At 70.0% G+C, this 18,651-nt stretch overlaps 3 protein-coding genes across 6 annotated transcripts in view; 1 reads left to right on the top strand and 2 right to left on the bottom strand.

Moving 5' to 3' along the window:
* Positions 1-9,081, bottom strand: part of RPS10 (ribosomal protein S10) — a 382,514-nt gene extending 373,433 nt beyond the window's left edge. The window contains exon 1 of the mRNA XM_062595286.1: positions 9,078-9,081. The gene's annotated coding sequence lies outside the window, so the exon portion shown is untranslated. The remainder of the gene's footprint in view (positions 1-9,077) is intronic.
* MICAL1 (microtubule associated monooxygenase, calponin and LIM domain containing 1) lies at positions 293-13,589 on the top strand. Of its 3 annotated transcripts, none has more exons than XM_062595234.1 (25): positions 293-403; positions 4,258-4,538; positions 5,245-5,452; positions 5,621-5,737; positions 5,961-6,062; positions 6,140-6,295; positions 6,517-6,617; positions 6,738-6,995; positions 7,421-7,536; positions 7,632-7,758; positions 7,886-7,958; positions 8,150-8,297; positions 8,382-8,569; positions 8,763-8,872; positions 9,005-9,055; positions 9,201-9,272; positions 9,599-9,767; positions 10,297-10,379; positions 10,516-10,930; positions 11,167-11,237; positions 11,361-11,459; positions 11,571-11,661; positions 11,749-11,848; positions 12,011-12,084; positions 12,193-13,589. In XM_062595234.1, the coding sequence occupies exons 2-25, from the start codon at positions 4,278-4,280 to the stop codon at positions 12,321-12,323; spliced, it is 3,321 nt and encodes a 1,106-aa protein (XP_062451218.1). In that variant the 5' UTR covers positions 293-403; positions 4,258-4,277; the 3' UTR covers positions 12,324-13,589. The 3 variants fall into 3 exon arrangements, with proteins under 3 accessions (XP_062451218.1, XP_062451219.1, XP_062451217.1); XM_062595235.1 differs by lacking the exon at positions 293-403 and adding an exon at positions 1,132-1,179 and having other exon boundaries at positions 12,196-13,589; XM_062595233.1 differs by lacking the exon at positions 293-403 and adding an exon at positions 1,132-1,179.
* SMPD2 (sphingomyelin phosphodiesterase 2) lies at positions 13,245-18,375 on the bottom strand. 2 transcript variants are annotated; one of them, XM_062595260.1, is made up of 11 exons: positions 18,280-18,375; positions 16,725-16,837; positions 16,369-16,465; positions 16,197-16,273; positions 15,782-15,875; positions 15,599-15,688; positions 15,189-15,271; positions 14,809-14,941; positions 14,581-14,685; positions 14,312-14,468; positions 13,245-14,060 (listed from the first exon to the last, which is right to left on the bottom strand). In XM_062595260.1, exons 2-11 carry the CDS (start codon positions 16,772-16,774, stop codon positions 13,684-13,686), a joined length of 1,263 nt encoding a protein of 420 aa, XP_062451244.1. In that variant the 5' UTR covers positions 16,775-16,837; positions 18,280-18,375; the 3' UTR covers positions 13,245-13,683. The 2 variants fall into 2 exon arrangements, with proteins under 2 accessions (XP_062451244.1, XP_062451245.1); XM_062595261.1 differs by lacking the exon at positions 18,280-18,375 and adding an exon at positions 17,473-17,779.
* Between the last annotated feature and the right edge of the window lie 276 nt (positions 18,376-18,651).

Below are 18,651 nucleotides of genomic sequence, written 5' to 3'. Positions count from 1 at the left end.
TCGAAACGCCCCGAGCCGAGCTGCAGGTTGGCCCCAGGCGTGGCCAGAGCGGAGCTCCGCGCCGGGCCCTGCGGGAAGCCGGTGCTCGAGGGCATCGCAGCAAGACGTGATGGAGGTGCAGGGCTGGCCGTCTCCACCCGCCGCGGCCACCGGCTGCGCCGCGGGTGACTCACGAGCTGCCGACGTAACCCTCGCCCCTGTGCCAGCGCACCCGTGCCCGTGAGTCACTGTCCCCACAAGCCTCCAGGCAGGTTGGCCCTGGGAGTCATCTCCTGGCAGGGTCTGTAGTGGCCTTGGCCGAGCCGGAGAGCAGCCAGGAGGACGTGGCCACCTAAGAAACCCTAGAAAGCACCTAGCCAAGAGCGATCCGGAGTGACCGAGTGGCTCTATCCTTCGTTCCCAGGTATCTCCATCCCCCCCGGGGAGGTTCCTACCGTGGGACGCGGCTGGCAGTGCTGTCACAAACTTCTTTGAGGTCCGCAGAGGCTCGGGTGCTGGTGGGGATTTGGAGCCTGGCTCTGTGCAGTGGGGTCTGCAGCTGGTGCTGAGCAGGGTCCCGCCTGCCTAGAGCAGGATCCGGCTCCTGGGCTCTATTTCTGGCTATAGGAGGAAGTACGGCAGAGCAGTTAGCCACGGGGAGGGGACAGCGGGGGGGGGGGGGGAATGAACTACTTAGCTGTTAGTGCAAGAGGCTTTTGATTTGCCTTGCAAAGAGGCTGGTTTCTTACCCCAAAGCATAAAAGCGGAGGAAGTTGCGCTCGGCAGCCGTTGACAGTTCTCCAAACTTCCCGGGTCCTGCCGGAGGAGAGGAGAGGTTGGACTCGCGGCAGCGAGGTTTCAGGCAGTGCAACCTCCTAAGAAGCCCGATTGCTGAAAATGTCCTGAAAAACAAGAGAATTGCGGCAAATTTTGGCGCTTCTCAGAGCAGGAGAGACCCGAAGGTGCCCTGCCCCCTCTGCAATCAGGCGGGAGCTGGGCTGTCGCGGCCGCGCACGCACCGCCTCGGAGCAGCCCGGACGCCTGGGCCCTCTCGGCGGCTGGAGGGGGAGGAGAGGGTGATCCGGCAGTTGCTTGCGGAAAGCGAGAGCTGGTTTCCTGTACGCCCTTGCCCGGCGGCTGCGACGAGCAAGCGCCAGCGCTGGGCTGTGCCTCAGTTTCCCCATCTGCGGGGCCCTGGAGGTGAGTGGGGAGGGGATGGAGCAGAGTGTCCCCGGGGGCGGGGGGCATTCCGGCATCCCCTTTCCCGGAGCCGCCGGCCGCATCCCACCGGCACGATTGGTCCCCTGCGCCCGCCGCGGAGCATCGCTCCGGCCCCGGCCCCACTGCGGGAGTGGGGGTGGGGGGGGGCAGTGATTTCAGGGTGCTGCGCTGGGGACGTGGGGCAAGGGGGGGGGGTCACCCATGCCCCCTGTGCCCCAGCACCGTCCCCGCAGCCACGGGCCATCCAGGGCTGCGGTGCCCGGCGGTGGCAGCTCTTTGTCTGGAAGGGGGTGAGGGGCTGCCGGGTGCCCCCGGCCGTGGAGCCGCTCGGCCTTTCCCGGGGGGCAGCGGGGTCCCGTCCCTCTTCTCAGCTGAGCCTGGCTGCGGTGGGGTTTCCCCGGCTCGGTCGTGCCGCAGTGGGGCCGGGGGGAAGGATGCTCTCGGCCCCATCGCCCTCCCGCTCCCTTTCCCAGGACCCGGCTCCGGTTCATGGGCTGGGGGCTCGGCCCCGGCCGGGGGTGCTGGCAGCCCCCTGCCCCCCCCGGGGCTCATCGCCTCCGCACAGCATCCTCGGGGCGCCACGGGGCCGGGCTGGGGCTGCACGGGTTGTGGCTGCCTCCCGGCCCCGAGCCAGCGCCGCTTCCCGGACGCGCCAACGTGCAGCGTTACGTTTAGCCGAGGAGCCCGTGGGGCGACCGGGGCTGGAGGAGAGGGAAAAGCTGCAGGGCGCAAACCCCGGCGGCTCGCAGGCTTCCCCCTCGCCCCGAAATCCGGCTGCAAGAGGCAGCGGCCGTCGGGCAGCGCGCCCCGAAGGGCTGGCGCTGGGTGAGGGGGCGAAGCCGAGCCCCGCGAGCTGGGCAGCGACGTTGCGGGTATTTTTGCTCCCCCTTCGCCGCGTCCTGCTCCGTGGTGTTATCTCTGCGTCCCCCAGGACGCAGCCACGGCTTGCGGACACCCCGCGAAGGGCAGCACCGAAACGTCCCGGAGAAGTGCGCGGTTCTGCTTCCCGCAGGGAGCAAGGTGGGGATGGGAAACCCAGCGGGCTCGGTGCAGGGCGCTGGAGCTGGGCACGGGGCACGCTTGGGCTGCAGCGTTTCTGCTTGCTTTGCACCCCGGAGGGGCTCTCGGCACGGACTTTCCCAGGGCTTTTTGGCACGTGCTTTAAAGGGAACTCCTTCCACCGCTCCAGCCCCTTCCCCGCGCCGCCGGCCTCCGCCGCGTGCTGACGGTAGCAGGCCAAGGGGAAGCTGGTGGGATGAAACACTCCGGCATTAGGGCAGGTTTCCGCAGGGTTGGCCAAAGGGCTCCCCCTGCCCCGTCCTGCGGCTGTGCTGCCGAGCGTCAGGATGCCGGCGCTTTCCAGCGCCTCCCGTGCTGCGTCTGAGCACATAAACAGCAGGAAAAACCGGCGCTCGCTGCCTTTGCCCGTTCCCAGAAGCGGCCTGGATCTTCGGCCGAGACGTCAGGCGGCCCCGAGAGACCCTCCCGCGGGAAAAGCTTTCCGGAGGCCCCTCGCGCTGTTCCCTGGCTCTGCCTTCGCTGGGAGCCCTGCTGTCTATTTGCAGCAGACTCGCAGGAGCTGGGTATCCGTGGGCGTTTCTGTCCTTCCCGGCCGGTTCGGGTGAAATTCTTGCGTGGGTTTGGAAAATGCCAAAGGGGCAGACGGTGCCGGAAGGCCGCGGCGCGACAGCGCGAGCGCCGTTTCCTTCGGACCCGAACACAAGGCTCGTTGTTGTGCCTCCGCCGCGCTCCCCGGCCAAAGCCCCCGCGACCGCGGAGCTCTGCCTCGCGCCGCGCGGCCCCGCGGCGTTTGGGAGTCAAGGGCTCGGGCTGCTTCCTGGCAGCCCGGCCACATGCAGGTCACATTGCTGGAGAGAGAACAGGCTTGAAAAACACGGTTGGCATTTAGGATGCTAGTTAAACACCTCTTTTCGCCTCTGTGGTCCCCAAACACAGCAGCTTGGCTTTGCACCGAAGCCTTTCGCCATCCTGCGTCTTGCTGCAAAGCCTCTGGGGCCGGCTGCTGCCTCGCTCCCCGCGCGCGCGGCACCCGCTGCTCGCGCCGAGGTCAAAGACGAGCGGTTCAAAGGTCCAAGCTCGCCGGCTTTCGGGCGGACGAGCCCTTTGCCGCCACCGCACGGCGCTTCCACCTTCGCGGCCCGCCGTCGCCGCCTCGCCCTGCCCGCCGGCCGCTCGGGAGCCGGATTTCCCAGCCCGGCGCCTTGGCCAGCTGGAAAACCTGCGCTTGCTGCTGGGGCTAGCGAGAAAAAGGGAGAAGCGGGAAGGCGCTGGGCTCCCGCCGGCCCCAGGGCTGGGAACCGGGTCGGTGCCCTGAGCCGGAGGCTGCAGCCAGGAGCGCGCAGCCCCCCCTGCATGGGGGTCTCCAGGTGGGAGATGCTGGGGACGGACGGGGCTGCTTTGGGGGGGTCCTTGGAGGATGCGACCTCCACGCTCGTCTTTCCGGTCCTGCTCCTCGCGGTTGGCGGATGCTAAGGCGATGGGCAAAGTTGCCCCCTCTCCGGTTGCAAAAGCCAGGCTGCAGGAGGGGGGATCGGTCCTGCTTTCTGCCCCCCACCCCCGGCGCTGGCTTCGGAGAGGGGAAACTCCTGCGGCTTTCGGGGGCAGCGGGTGGAACGGGGCACCGCGGCTGCCCCGCTGCCGGGGCCCCTCTCCGCGGCCCCGCGCCTCGCCGGCGAGGCGGGGGCGAAGCGGAAGGAAGCGTTGCGGCTTCTCTGCCGGGGCCCCGAAGCTCCCGGCTCGCTTTCGCTTGCCGCAGGTACGAGCGGCCAGGAGGAAGCTGCTCGTGGCGGCTGGCGGGGGGGGGGGGGACGACACGGTGGCTCCCCGGGCGCAGCCACCGGGAGGAGCATCCCCCCCCCCACCCCAAATTTCGGGTGCAAGGTGTCCAAGGTTCGGATTGCGGCATCCATGCAATGGCTGCAGCCAGGCTCCCAATTCGGACGGGTTTACCTAGCTGGCGAGGGGGGAGGCCAGGAGGGAGGAAGGGACCCCCCCCACCCAGCGAGCTCAGCCACCCCCGTCGTGTCCCCTCGCCAGGCTGCCGGGGCCGAGCCGGGATGAGCGCGCCGGACGGCGAGCCGGGCAACCCGGCCCATGCCCTCTTCGAGAGGTTCCTGCGGGCCAGCCGGTGCCAGGAGGCGCTGGGCGCTTTCCAGGAGCTGCGGCAGCACCTGGCGCTGCCGGGCACCGGGCTGCACCTCTACCACGGCCTCAAGGCTGCCCTCAACTCGTGGAGCGCCAAGGCGCTCTGGAGCAAGCTGGATAAGAAAGCCGGGCACAAGGACTACGACCAGGGCACGGCCTGCGCCAGCACCAAGGTACCGCGGCGAGAGCATCCGCCAGGGCATCCGGGAATCCGGGCGGAGCGAGGTGCCGGGCGGGATTTCGCGGCAGCGCCTTGGCACCGGGCTGCGTGGCTCGTCAGCGTGGCCGTCAGCGCTGCCCGCTCCTCTTCCCCGAGGCACGGCGCCAGCTCGGTGCCGCTCGCGCCGGGGCGGAGGGTGCAGCCGAGCCCTCTCCCGCCGGGCCAGGACCGTGGGCTGGGCGATCCCGTGGGATTAGGGGACCCCGATCCGTGCCCTGTCGCCCCTTGCACCCCCATCGCCTTCCCGGCCCTTTCCATGGGGCTGGCGGGACACCCGACCTCGGAGCCGGGTTTTGCCAGCAAAACCCTCCCCGGCCCCCATCTGCTGCAAGCTGCAGACGGAAACGCGCCTGCCTTATCGTGCCGAGCGCTTAATTGCTGCTGGAGCGCCGGAGCAAAGGCCAGGCTGGGGCAGGCGGGCTGGAGCGGGAGGCGGGGGTGACCCCAGCCGGGCCCCCCGGTGCTATTCGCAGCGAGACGCATTGATTGCGCCTTGGGGATGGGGAAGGACGGATCCTGACCCGGTGTGGGGAGATGCTGCTTGTGGCGGTGCTGAGCTCCCTGGGGGATTTACCACCCTCCCCTCCCCCCCCCCCAAAAAAAAAAAAAAAAATCCCTGCGGAGCACCGGCCCCGTCAGGGCCCCTGTCCCCTTCGCAGTGCCTGGTGGTGGGGGCCGGCCCCTGCGGGCTGCGCGTGGCCATCGAGCTGGCCCTGCTGGGCGCCCGCGTGGTGCTGGTGGAGAAGCGGGACTCCTTCTCCCGCAACAACGTCCTGCACCTCTGGCCCTTCACCATCCACGACCTGCGGGCGCTGGGCGCCAAGAAGTTTTACGGGCGCTTCTGCACCGGCACGTTGGACCACATCAGTGAGTGGCGGCGGATGGGGGCGGAGGGCTGGGGACCCGCTCAGCACCCCGGCCCCAGCACCGTGGGGTGCATGGGGACCTCCTAGGACCGGGCAAGGGTTCTGCAGGGGGATGTTGTGGGGGGTTTTGGGGGGCTCCCACCCCTCCGCACCCTCTCTCCCTTTCCAGGTATCCGGCAGCTCCAGCTGATCCTGCTGAAGGTGGCTCTGCTCCTCGGGGTGGAGGTTCACACCAACATGCGCTTTAAGGGCGTCCTGCCTCCCGCCGGCAAGACGGGCAAACAGGGTAAGGCGTCGCTGCAAAGGGGCGGGGGGGGGGGGACCCAGCACCCTTGGGCTTCGGATGGGTGCTGTGAGCCCCCCGTCCATCTGATAGTCTAGGGGGGGGGACGATATAAGCGCTTCCTCCAGAGCAGAGACCTGGCACGCTCGTGACACAGTCCGGTGCTGGGAGGCATCTCCGGCTTCTCCCCCCTCCCCTGACGCCACCTCTCCCCCTCCCCGCGCAGGTGGCGGCTGGCGGGCCCTGCTGCAGCCCAGCTCCTCGCCCCTGAGCCGCTACGCGTTCGACGTCCTCATCTCGGCCGGAGGCGGCAAATTTGTCCCCGAAGGTGAATGGGGGCCAGGCTGGGCCACCCGGGTCCGGATCCGGGGCCGGGGCCGGCGCTCACATCGCTGCCCGCCGCAGGCTTCGAGCGGAAGGAGACCCGCGGCAAGCTGGCCATCGGCATCACCACCAACTTCGTCAACCGCCACAGCCGGGCCGAGGTGGAGGTGGCCGAGATCAGCGGCGTGGCCCGAATCTACAACCAGAAGTTCTTCCAAAACCTCTACAACAAGACGGGTCGGTGGCCTGGCCCCGGCACTGGTCCCTGGCCCCCTTCCCGGGAGCCTGGATGTCCCTTGCCTGGGCTGGGAGGGACGCTGCGTCCCCACACGGTGCCCGGAGACCCAACGCCGGGGACGTTTGGTGGCTGACGCCGAGCCGGGGGCTCCCCGCGGCCCCGGTGCCGGCGGCGGCTCCCGCCGGGCTCAGCACGGCTCCCGCCTCTTGCCGGATGCCAGGTATCGACTTGGAAAACATCGTCTACTACAAGGACGACACTCACTACTTCGTCATGACGGCCAAGAAGCAGAGCCTGCTCAAGATGGGGGTCATCCTCGAGGTGAGGCGCGCGCGATCCGGCCCCGGCTCGAAGCCCGGAGCAGGGATGCGGGTCCCGAGCTGGCTCATCTCCCTGCCCGGCCTCAGGGCAGCCAGCTTCACCCCGTCCCCATCCCTGCAGGACAAGCCGGACACGGAGAGCCTCCTGGCCCCGGACAACGTCAACCGGGAAGCCCTCCTCAGCTACGCCAAAGAAGCAGCCAACTTCTCCACCAACTACCGCCTGCCCGAGCTGGAGTTCGCCCTCAACCACCGGGGCCTGCCGGACGTCGACATGTTCGACTTCACCTGCATGACCCGCTCGGAGAACGCGGCCCTGGTGCGGGAGCAGCACGGCGCCCGCCTGCTCCTCGGGCTGGTGGGCGACTGCTTGGTGGAGGTGAGGACCCGGCTCCACGCAGCCCGCGGCAGCTCCTGCCCGCTCCCCTGCGCCTCGGGTTCCCCGCTCCCGGCCTCCCCCGCGAGGGCTGGGACAGGAGGGGTTTCTTGTTTTTGCAAGCTCTACCCCGGCCCTGGAGCGTGCCCCCATCCTTGCTCCGGTGTGCCCGGCACCGGGATGCTTCCCAGACCGTTGTCCCCTTCTCCGAGCCCTGCACCGGGTGTCCCGGCAGCCGGGGAGGGCGGTTGCAGAGGTGGGGTGTGGGGGGGGGAGCCGCGTCTCAGAGCTCGCCCCACGCCGCGTCTCGCTGCCCCGGCTGCCTTTTATCTCCGGCCAAGTCCCGGCCTCCTCCCAGCGCCTCGGCCAGGTGCTCCCGACCCGACCGGCCGCGCGGCTCCATCCCCGCTTCTCCTCCCTCTTCGCAGCCCTTCTGGCCGCTGGGCACCGGCGTGGCCAGGGGCTTCCTGGCCGCCTTCGACGCGGCATGGATGGTGCGGCGCTGGGCGGCCGGGACCCCCCCGCTGGAGGTGCTGGCTGAGAGGTGAGACCCCCCCCCCCCATACACACACACACCCCTGGCTCCGGCAGGGAGAGGACGGTGCCCGACACCGGGGCTGAGCCCAACCTCGTGCCCAGGGAGAGCATCTACCAGCTCCTCTCGCAAACCTCGCCGGACAACACCAACAAGAACGTGAGCCAGTACAGCATCGACCCCGCCACCCGCTACCCCAACGTCAACCTGCAGGCCATCAAACCCGGCCAGGTACCTCCTGCCCCGCTGCGAGCGGGCTCAGGGGCGCTGGGGGCACAGGGCTCCCCCATCCGGGGTGAGGGGCCGGCCGGCACCCCCGTGGGTCAGTAACCCGCTGCCTGCATGTCCCCGCCGGCAGGTCCAGGACCTCTACCTGGTGGGCATGGCGGAGGTGGACCACAAGGGCAAGAGCGACCAGCGGCTCAGCGCAGGTGAGCGCGGCCGGCGCTGCGCCGGACCCCCCCACGCCCCCCGGCCCGGGGCCGAGCTCTCCCATCCCTCGCCGGCCGCCCCCGATTTCCCTGCCCATCCTCGTTGTCGCTCCCACTCCTCCCCAGCGCAGCGGCGGTTCCCGTCCCTGGCTCTGCGGGACGCGGGGGCCAACGCGCCGTCGCCCCTGCAGTGGCCGGAGACGCCTACGAGGAGCTGCTGAGCTGGTGCCGGGCCAGCACGGCCGGCTACCGCGGCGTCGAGGTGGCCGACTTCACGCGGTCCTGGAGCAGCGGCTTGGCCCTCTGCGCCCTCGTGCACCGCTTCCGCCCCGACCTCGTGTGAGTGCCCTCGCCCGGGGGGAGGAGAGGGGGTGTCCCCGGGAGCCCCCGGCCCCGCCGAGCCCACACTGTGCCTCTCCGCAGGGATTTCGATGCCGTCGACCCGCTGGACCCTGTCCGGAGGCACCAGACCGTGCTGGACGCGGCGGAGCAGGAGCTGGGCATCCAGCCCGTGCTCTCCAGCACCGAAATGGCCTCCATGTCGGAGCCCAGCCGCCTGGGGCTCATCACCTACCTCAGCCAGTTTTACGAGGTTTTCAAGCCTTCTCCAGGTAGGAGCCGCCGGGAAGGGCTGGAGCCCCGTCCCGGCCGCGTGGCGCCCTCAGCCCGACTCCCCCCCGGCGCACCCCCCGGGTGCGGGGGACCGGGGCGGGCCGGGTGCCTCCCCGCCGGCGCGGGGGAGCAGGGCTCTGCCTCGCTGGCTGGCTGCACCGCGCGAGCACGGCCACGTCCCCGCTCTCGCAGGGTCCGAGGAAGTCGCCCAGAAGCCGCCGCCGCCCCGCGGCACCAAGGGCACCATCCTCTTCCTCAGCAAGCTGCAGAGGAGCCGGAACCTGACGCTGAAGCGCGCCCAGGTGAGGACCATCCCATCCCATCCCATCCCATCCCATCCCACCTCATCCCATCCCGGCCCGGCAGCCGCTGCGCTGGCACGTGCTGCGCTCGGCCGCCGGCCCCTCTCCCAGCCGCCCGCTCTGCGACTGCAGGATGAAGCCCAGAAGGATGCTGAGCCCAAGAGGAGCCGCTGGGAAGCAGAGGTGGGTCTGTCCCGGCGAGCGCCGTGGCGGCCGCCCGGCCCTACGGGACGCCGGGGATGCGGCGTGGCGGCGGCGGAGGTGAGGGGGGGTCTCCGTCCCCGAGCCGGGAGGCGATGCCGAGCCTTCGCCTTGGGTCGCTTTTTAGCTGGAGCCGGACGCAGCCGTTCGGGACGGCGGCCACGAGCAGCCCGCGAGCGCCGCGGCGGACCCCAGCCAGGTGGGTCCTCGGTGCCCGCGTGGCCCCGGGGCACGGTGCCGGGTCCGGCGTTTCGGGGGGCCCTCGGAGCCTGGCGGTGGTGGTGGGGGGGCAAAGCCAGGGCTGCGGTTTGGGCTGCGCAAAGCAACACCCACGGGCTTGGGACTCCTCCCAACGTGTTTCCTGACTCGACTGGTTTTCCGGAGGAAAGCCGCGCCGCTCCCTCTCTGGTGCCAGAGATCCCTTCCCCAGCCGCCCGTACCCACCTCGGTTGGGGGGTGGGGGAGAGGCCGGGCCCCCCCCCCCCCAGCCCCGGGCCCTTCGCAGCCTGCCCTGCGCTCCCGCAGCCCGCGGCGCGTGGCGAGAGCAGCGACGCCTGCTACTTCTGCGCCCGCCGCGTCTACATCGTGGAGCGGGTGAGCGCCGAGGGCCGCTTCTTCCACCGCGGCTGCTTCCAGTGCCGCCGGTGCGGGGCCACCCTGCGCCTGGGCGACTACGCCTTCGACGAGGAGGACGGTGAGCCGGGCTGCTGCCGGGGGCTGGAGGGCGCTCGTCCCTCCAAATTTTCGGGAGGCAATCCCTAGAGGTGCTGCTGGCGGCTGCTCAGCCGGTTCTTCGCCCTGGGTGTGTGCTGGCGAGCTGGGGCCGGGCTCCTGTGCTGCCACCCGCGATGTCCCCACGCTGCCACCCACGGGGTCCCCACGCTGCCGCCCACGGGGTCCCCACGATGTCCCCACGCTGCCACCCACGAGATCCACACATTGTAGCCCACGATGTCCCCACGCTGCAGCCCACAGGTTCCCACCTTGCAGCCCATGAGATCCCCACATTGCAGCCTCCAGTGTCCCCACATTGCAGCCCATGGGATCCCCACGTTGCAGCCCATGGGGTCCCCACATTGCAGCCAGCGTCCTCATGTTGCAGCCTGCAGCGTCCCTGCAGGGGCCATGCTTCAGCCCACGGGGGCCCTGCCTTGCAGCCCACGATGTCCCCATGCTGCAGCCTCCTTCCCAGTTTGTGACACAGCTTTGTGCCCCCCCCCCAGGTTGTTTCTACTGCTCGCTCCACGACCCCAATCTCCCCAGCATGGAGCCGTCCCAGGATGAGGCCCCGGCACGGCCCGATGGGGTGAGTAGCCAAAACCGTGCTGGGTGAATTGGGGGGGGGGCAGCGCGGAGGCAGCGTCCCAGCCCCTAAAGGGTGCAGGGCGATGCTCCAGCACGGCCCCGCGCTGCATCCCCCTCCGCCGTCGGCTCTGCCCTAGGATGCTGCCGCCAGCCGCCCGGCCCCGGCCCCCGGGAGCCCGCCTGCGGCCCCCGAGGAGGCAGCGCCCGCTGGGCTGGGGCTCCCCGGCGCCCCGGTGCCGCCGCTGGCAGCCCTGCGGGAGTCGCTGCCGGATGCTATGGGCCCCGGGCCTGAGGAAGCGAGGGATGAGCAGGGCCCCGGAGCAGAGCCCGCAGAGGAGGGCGAGGAGAGCAGGGGCAGAAGGAAGATCGTCCTGACGCCCCTGGAGAAGCTCAACCTGTCCACGCTGAGCCTGACAGCGGATGCGGAGCTGGAGCCGCCGCCGAAGCCGGCCAGGTTGAGGCTCGGGCCAGCGCCCGAGTTGCTCCTCACCCCAGGACGAGGACAAGGTGGCTGGGAGGAGGAGGAGGAGGAAACAGCGGATGAGGAGGAAGGTAGGGGGCTGCAAGCTGGAGTCTCCTGCAGCTGGGGGGGGGGCGGCCGTGGTCCAAGCACCCCCCACCCCCGGTCCTCCCTGCCCACGGAGACGGGCCCAGCTCAGCTGGGAGGGTGCTGCAAGGGGAGATGAGTTTGTGGGGGCTCAGCCCGCTCTGGTATTGCGCACCCCTGGGCCCGCGCGAGCGCCGTGCACGCGAGGCGCCGCTCCGAACCGGCTCTTCTCTTTGGGCAGCTTCAGAGGAGAGCAACAGCGAGGAAGAGGAGGAGGAGGAAGGCTCGGACCTTGGCACCGTGGCAGAGTCGGTGAGTGGTTTCTCCGCGCAGGAGAACCAAGCCCCCCCCCCCCCGCCCACTGGGTCCGGCACCGCTGGGTCTGCCGGGCTGCGGAGCCGCTCGGCACGCAGCTGCTTGTGCTTCGACGTGCAGCGCCTGATCCTGGAGGAAACGGAGAAATACCCGACCTGGAGGCGGACGCTGCACCGCCGCACCAGGGAGGCCCAGATGAAGCGGTTCTGCAAGGCGCAGGTAGCCTCGCCGGGGCGGGCGGGCGCGAGGCGAGCCGTGGGCCGACCGGCCGCGCGCCGGGATGTGCCGGGGCGCACCGGGGCGCGGGCCAACGCCGCTCTTCGCTCGCAGGCCATCCAGCGGCGCCTGGAGGAGATCGAAGTGACCTTCCAGGAGCTGGAGAAGCAGGGCATAAAGCTGGAGAAGTTCCTCCGGGATGAGGGTAAGAGCACCGTTTTTTTTTTTTTTGGGGGGGGGCACCCCGTCCCACCCACCCTGGGGCCGGGGGTGGCTCACGCTCTGCCCGCAGGCACCCAGGCCGACCTGAAGACGCAGTGGATGAACCAGCTGCTGCACCTGGTGCAGAAGAAGAACAGCCTGGTGTCCGAGGAGTCGGACCTCATGATCGCGTAAGCTCGGGGCAGGGCTCCTGGGGACGCTCCCCGGGCTGCCGCGTCTGTGCGTGGCAGCCGGGGGGGGGCACGATATTCCCCCCCCCCACCCCCAAATTTCTGCTCCTTGCGGCCGCCTCTCCCGGGCCCCGCAGGCAGCGGCGCGTCCCTCTCCCGCAGGGTGCAGGAGCTGAAGCTCGAGGAGCAGCAGTGCCAGCTCGACCAGCAGCTGCGGCAGTACCTGCACAAGGAGGGTGAGCGGCCGCGCGCGCACGTGCACGCACCGGGGCGCGGGCTTGGGGGGCACCCCGCTGTCCCCAACCCCGATGGCCCCGCCGCTCCACGCTCCCGTGCTCCGGCAGAAGCCCTGAAGACGCCGGCGGAGCGGGCGGCCGAGCGGGAGATCCTGGCGCAGCTGCTGGAGGTGGTGAACAAGCGCAACGGCCTCATTCACGTCCAGGAGGAGAAGCGGCTCAGCGAGCTGCGGGCCTGAGCCCCGCCGGCGCCCGGCACCTCCCCGCTCGCCAAGGCCCCCCCTGGAGCGGGGACAGATGCCGACGGACGCGGAGCCGCCGAGGAGCTTCCCGGCTTTGGGACGCGGAGAGGGCGCTTGTCCCCACAGGGGCCAGACCCCCCCCCCCACCACCACCACCGTGCTTGGCTGCATCGCCTTTGCCTGGTGCTTGCTTGAAAAACAGATTTGCAGGGAGGGGAGGAAAAAAAACAAAACACGGAGGCTGCCGCGGCTCTGCCTGGTGTTCGCCCGAGAAGGAGAAACCGGAGCCCGTTGCGAAGGGTTCGGCTCGGCGAGCCCAACCCGCTCCCGGGCGCGAAGCCGCGACTGCAGCCAGCGCAGGTGGGTCTCGGCGAAGGCGCCGGGCACGGAGAGGAGGCGCCGGCGGCTGCAGCCCCTGGGACCGCGCGTCCCGGTGCCGGGCACCTGTCCCAGCCCAGCGCATCCGTCCCGGCCCCGGACACGTGCGGCTGCCGCCCGCGGGGCCAGCGACGGGCCCGGGGCTCTGCCTCGCTGCCGAGCCGGCGCCGGCCGCTCCAGGAAATTGGGGTAGGAAAGGGCAGCGCGGGGGCCTTACAGCAAGGGAAGGGGGGGAATTTAGCCACCAGATCTCCGAGCGGATTTTACTCACCCCCCCCTTGCTCACCCCCACATCCACCACCCCCGGGATGATGCTGCCGCGTCCTCCTCCTGCCGCCGGGGTTTCTTCTCGGCCGGCAGCGACGGACTGGTCTCGGGACCGGCCTCTCAACCCGGGGACCGGCGTCCCGGGAGCAGGGTCCTCCGCCGCGGAGACGGTACCCCTCGTCCTGCTGTTTCCACCCATCCCACCCTTCACTCCTACCACCCGTCCCGCTCCGCTGTCACCCTGCCTTGGAATAAACCTTCCTAGAGCCAGCACAAAGGGCTAAACCGCCGCCTTTATTTGCTATCCAAGTCAAGCGTAGCTTTCGGAGCAGCCGGCAGGGTTAGAGACCGCGGCTGCGTCCGGCTGGCAGGACCGGGCTCCGGTCTGACCCCCACCCCCCCCACCCCGGGAGAGCCCACGGCCGCGGCGGGAGGCTGCGGAAAGCATCGCAGCATCTCCTGGCCGTCAGTGCCCACCTGGGGCAGGGACGAGCAGGGAAGATCCAGAGCTCTGGGTCCTTGGGGAAAGGTCCCCGAGATGGTATTGGGGCTCGCAGGAAGCCACGAAGGGTGTGTTTAAAAAATAGTAATAATAATAATAAAAATCACAGTTAAAAACGCCTCCGTCGTGGTACAAAAATGCTACAGCCCAGTCCCCAAAGGTTCAGTGCAGCAGGAAAGGCGACGCTGCTCCTCGAAAACCAGGAGGCAACTACAGGGAGAGGCGGCCGCGGGCTCCGGCTCCGGCTCCGGCGGCGCCCAGGCACCGGTGCAGCGCCAGCCGCATCTCCTCCTCGGCGCCCTGCAGCATCCTCACCTCCACGGTGTGGAAGAGGTAGAGGCCGGCGGCGAGCAGCAGCCCGCCGCCGGCGAGCAAGGCCAGCAGGCAGGAGGCGAGCGCGGGGAAGGGCCGCGCGGCGGCCCAGCCCGCCAGCGTGCCCAGGCCCGCGGCCGCCTGCAGCAGCAGCAGCAGCAGCAGCAGAGCCAGCGCGGCCGTCCGGGCCGAGGAGGAGCGCCGGCGCCGCGCCGCGTGCAGCCCCGCGCGCACCTCGGCGCTCGCTTCGTTCACCACGTCGGCCAGGGCCGGCCCTGCGGGCGAGAGCGGCGGCTTGCCGGGGCCCTCGGCGCCTCCCTTTTGCTCCCCGCGGTGCCGGGCTCGGCGCCGCGCCGCACGGCCCGTCCCTACCCGTCCTAGCGCCTCCCTCCTCCCCGCAAGCCCCAAACCGGGATGATGGTGGGGGGGGGGAAAAAAACCTCCCCAAAATGCCCCTTGAAGCAGGACCGGGGCTGCTGCTGGTGGTGGTGGTGGTGGCCGGCACCGCGCCCCGTCGCCGTCTCACCGGCAGCGCCGCGGGCCGGCCCCGGGGCCCCGTCCCGCCTCCGCACGTGCAGCGTCGCCATCACGGCCTCGTGGTCCGAGTAGGGGATGTCCTTGCCCGGCGCCGTCCCCGTCGTGGTCCTCAGCTCCTTGCACTTCACCACAAAATCGGAGGTGGCCTGGGCGAGCCGGGGGGGGGGGGGGGAGGCGGCCTGGTTAACGGGGGGGGGGGGGGAGGGGGGGGGGGGGGTGTGCGTGGACGCCCGCGGTGCCGCGGCGCCGGCCCCTCACCTTGTAGAGGACGTAGTCGATGCGGACGCCCAGCGGGAAGGGCTGCAGCTCCGTCTTGGCGGCGAAGCAGTTGCGCGGCACCAGGGTGCAGCCGTCTTCGCAGCCCTGGAGCGCGAACGCGCCCCGTGGGCTCTCCCTCCGCTGGCTGGGGGGGCGGGGGGGGGCAGCAGCACCCCCCCCCCAGCCACGCTGCCCCCCTCGGGGGGGGGGGGACACACGACCGCTCACCTCGAAGCCCTTGGCTTCGGCGAAGGCGTCGCGCAGCCCCGTCCAGCCGCGCAGCAGCCGGATGCCCACGTCTTCGGGGTGCGTGTTCAGGTCCCCTCCCAGGAGCAGCACGTCGGCCGCCGCGGAGGTGTGCCTGGGCACGGCGGCGGGGGGGGACAGATGGGGGACGGGACGGGCAGAGGGCTTCGCCCGCGAACCGCCGCCCCCTCCCTGCCTGGGACCCCCCCCCCACGGCGAGCTGGGGCACGCGCCGCGGGTTTTGGGGAGGAGGGGAAGGGGCCGGGGGGCTGGGGGGGGGGGGGGAGGTTCCCGCGGTGGATGCCAGGGCTGGCTGGCTGCCGCCGCCGAGACCCCGCCGGGCGACCCGCGCGGCTGCTCACCGGATGAACTGCGCCAGCTCCCAGGCCTGCACCACGCGGTGCGGCAGGTAGGCATCCTTCTCCCGGCAGTACTCGGCGTGCAGCTGGCGACGGGACAAAGCGGCCCTGACCGCCCTTGCTGGCGCTTGCTCCGTGCTGTCCCCCACAGCCCCCCCCCCCCCGGCACAAGCCCTCCAGGCGGTCTCCTCGTGGCCTCTTAGGTCCCAACCCTTCCGCCTTCACCCCAGGGCCGGGATGGGGCAGGGCCTTCCGTTCCCCACCTGAGCCCAGCTTTCCCAGCAGGACGCCCAACCAGGTAAAGCCCAAATATCCCAGTCTGGCTGGTCCCCCGTGGGGTCTGGGAGGCAGAGAGCCCCTCTGTCCCATCCCGCCATTCCTCCTCCCCGTCGGGTCCTTCCTGGGACACTCACGTGGGTCACGTAGATGTTGAAGACTATCTCAGAGATCTTAATAACGACGAGCCCTACGGATTTGCCGCAGAACCAGTCTCCATGCTGGAGCTACCAGAGGGGAAAGAGAACAGTGGGACGGGGCTGGCAAGGGTGTTCACGGCTCGGGGCCACGGTGCCGAGCTGCCCACCCGTTCTGCTCACCATGTAGGGGTAGCCGTTCAGAGAGTACTGGTAGAGGAACGTGTCCAGGATGGGGAACCTGGAGAAGACGCATAGGCCGCTGCCGATCACCCCTCTGCAGGACGGAAAGGCACGGTGAGCCAATGCGGACACCTCGTCCATCCCACCCTCCACCCCTGAGTGAAGGACCATGGGTCCCAGCACCCGCTCCGGCATGGGACTGCTCCAGCTGGAGCTCCTGAACATCAGGGTCTCCAGGCTGTGCTCATGGGGGCTGGGGGACAGAGGACCATGGCCTGCCACAGTGACTGAGGTGTCCTAAAGGACCCTCACCAGGCTTTCCAGGTCATCATCAAGCATCCCCCATGCTAAGGACACAGCACAGCCCTGCCACTGCCCCACCAACACCCGGTGGGGCTGCTCCAGCCCCTCTCACCTCCTGAAGTAATGGGAGAAGGGGTAGCAGCCTCCCAACTTCTCCTTCAGGACACTGTAATCCTGCTCGCTCCACACCTGGAGAACAGCAGGAGGGGCTGAGAACGGGCACGCTCAGCTCCCTCCGGCCTCCCCTCGGCCTCCCAGCCACGCGCCGCCCTGCTCGCCCTCACCTCCTGGAGGAGCACCAGGTCGAAGCTCTCCTGGCACAGGGTGTCCCCGATGAGCTGCAGGCGCTCCTGCAGCCGCTTGCTCAGGTAGCGGATCGCCCTGCGGGAGACGGGGGTCTTGGGGGTGGTCGGAGGCACCGGGGGGCTGCCGGGGCCCGGAGGCGGATGCAGGGGAGCAGGCGGCGTGGGGGGGGACAGGCTTGGGGTCTCCCTGCGATCCCCAACTCAGGGGAGCTCAAGGCATAGCTGCAGGAGGCGGGCGCCCAGCCATGGCTGGGGTGTCCGTAGTATCCATACCCGTCCCGGCCGCTCCGATCTCCGCTCAGCCCTGCCACAGGGCCGGCAAACTGCGGACTCACCAGCAGTTGAGGTCGAAGACACGGAGCTGCAGCGTGGGATCCTCCTCCATTGCAGCGAGCCGAGCAGTCCCGTCGGGCACCAGCGCCTCTGCGGGGAAAAGCTGGAGGGGATCCTGCAGGGAGAAGCGCTCAGCTCAGCGCTCCAAGGGCACGGCGGGGGCCAGGACGGGATGGTCCGACGGGTGCAGCCTGCCCCGCTCCCAGGGTCCCGGGCACCCGAATGGGCGCCCAAACCGCATGGACAACCCCCCCACCCCCCATCGCTCACCCCCCCGCACAGAGCCAGTAAGGAGCGGAGACAGGAGCAAAGAGGATCCGGGAGGGCAACACAGGGCCAGGACGGTGATACAGGTAACACGCAAATCCACTGCCTCCCACTCCGAACTCCGCGTTTTAGACTTTAACACCTCCTTTTAAAGCGGCTCTGGGGTGAGCCGCAGCGCAAGGGTGCACCGATGTGGTAGCACCGAGACACCCAGTTCCCCACGGTGTTTCGGGAAACCCATGCACGTTTTTTTTTAAGAAGACCTCCGCGAGCTCTGCCGGGCACAGCCGGGAGCTCCGGCTGGCGCTTCGGCCGCTACACCCCAAACCCACCAGGCCACGACCCAGAGGGTCCCCACGCCACCTCCAGCCCCCACTCCGGCTCAGGTCCTTCCCCAGCTCTCCTCCCCTTCGAACCCACATGCTGGGAGCCCCACGGACATGTAGCAACTCCCACTTCCCGTCGCTACTGCCCCCCTGCTGCCGATGCTCCTGCTGCTGGAAATCCGCCCAGGGATTCCAGGGGTTTCGGGGTGGGTTTGTCCGCTCCCGGCTAACGCGATGCTCGAAGATGCTGGTGCCACATCCGGACCAAAACGCTCACATCGCCCGTGTGGCTGCGTTCCAGCCACGACCTTCCGAGCCAGCCTCACTGGCTGCAGGATTTACTCCGCGGCTCAGTCGTGACTTTCTTCCACCCCTGCTTCCTCTCTTTCCCGGCCCAAAACTTCCCCAAAAAGTCTGCGGCGAGGTGGGGGCTGAGCCGCGGCTCAGGCCGTCGTGGCTCTGCTCTCCGAGCCCGGCACAGCTCGGGAAAAAAAAAAAAAAAAAAAAAAAAAAAATGCTGAAAGCAAGCAAAAGTCGCGTTCGGGGCGGGTAACGCTGCCAGCTCCGGGCCGGGCGCTCCGCCGGCGGCTCCCGGGCTCTAACAGCGCGGCTGAGCTCTTGCCACAGGCGGGTCCTCGCCGGGTCTCTGCTTCTCCCTCCTCACCCTACTTTGTTTCCCAAACTTGCAGGAATTTCTCCTCCTTGAGGCTGCTGCTCTACGTCAAAGCCTGCGAAGGGGCGGGCGGCGGCGGGGTCGCGCTGCCCCCCCCCCCCCCCCCCCCCCGCCGCCGCCGCCCGGCGCGCAGCGGGCGCGGGAGCGCAGCGCGGTGGGAGCGCAGCGGGCGCGGGAGCGCAGCGCGGCGGGGAGCGCAGCGCGGCCGGGAGCAGTGCGGGGAGGGGATGGGAGCGCGGCCGGGAGCGGCGCGGGGGCGCGGGGATGGGAGCGCGGCGCGGCCGGACCCACCTGCGCGGAGAGGCGCGGAGAGGCGCGGAGCAACAGGCGGAGCAACCGGGCCAAGAGCAGCGCCGGGGCCGCGGAACTACGAGTCCCAGCAGGCTCGGAAAGGGAAGAGGAAGGGACGGGGCGGGAGAGGCGGGGCGCGGGCGGGGGGAGAGGGACGGGGTGCAGCGAGGAGGGGGTGAGGGTGCAACGGGGAGGGGCACTGGGTGCAGCGAGGAGGGGGTGAGGGTGCAACGGGGAGAGGGACGGGGGTGCGATGGGAAGAGAGACGGACTGCAGTGGGGAGAGGGAAGGTGTGCAGTGGGGGTGCATGGGGGCAGAGGAGAGGGGTGATGGGGAGGGGCATGGGAGGCGATGAAGGTGCATGAGAGGGGG

The sequence above is a fragment of the Rhea pennata genome, chromosome 25 (genome assembly GCF_028389875.1).
Source record: "Rhea pennata isolate bPtePen1 chromosome 25, bPtePen1.pri, whole genome shotgun sequence".
Classification (NCBI taxonomy): domain Eukaryota; kingdom Metazoa; phylum Chordata; class Aves; order Rheiformes; family Rheidae; genus Rhea; species Rhea pennata.
Note: the sequence above shows the minus strand (reverse complement) of the source record. Positions and strands in the feature narration are given on the sequence as shown.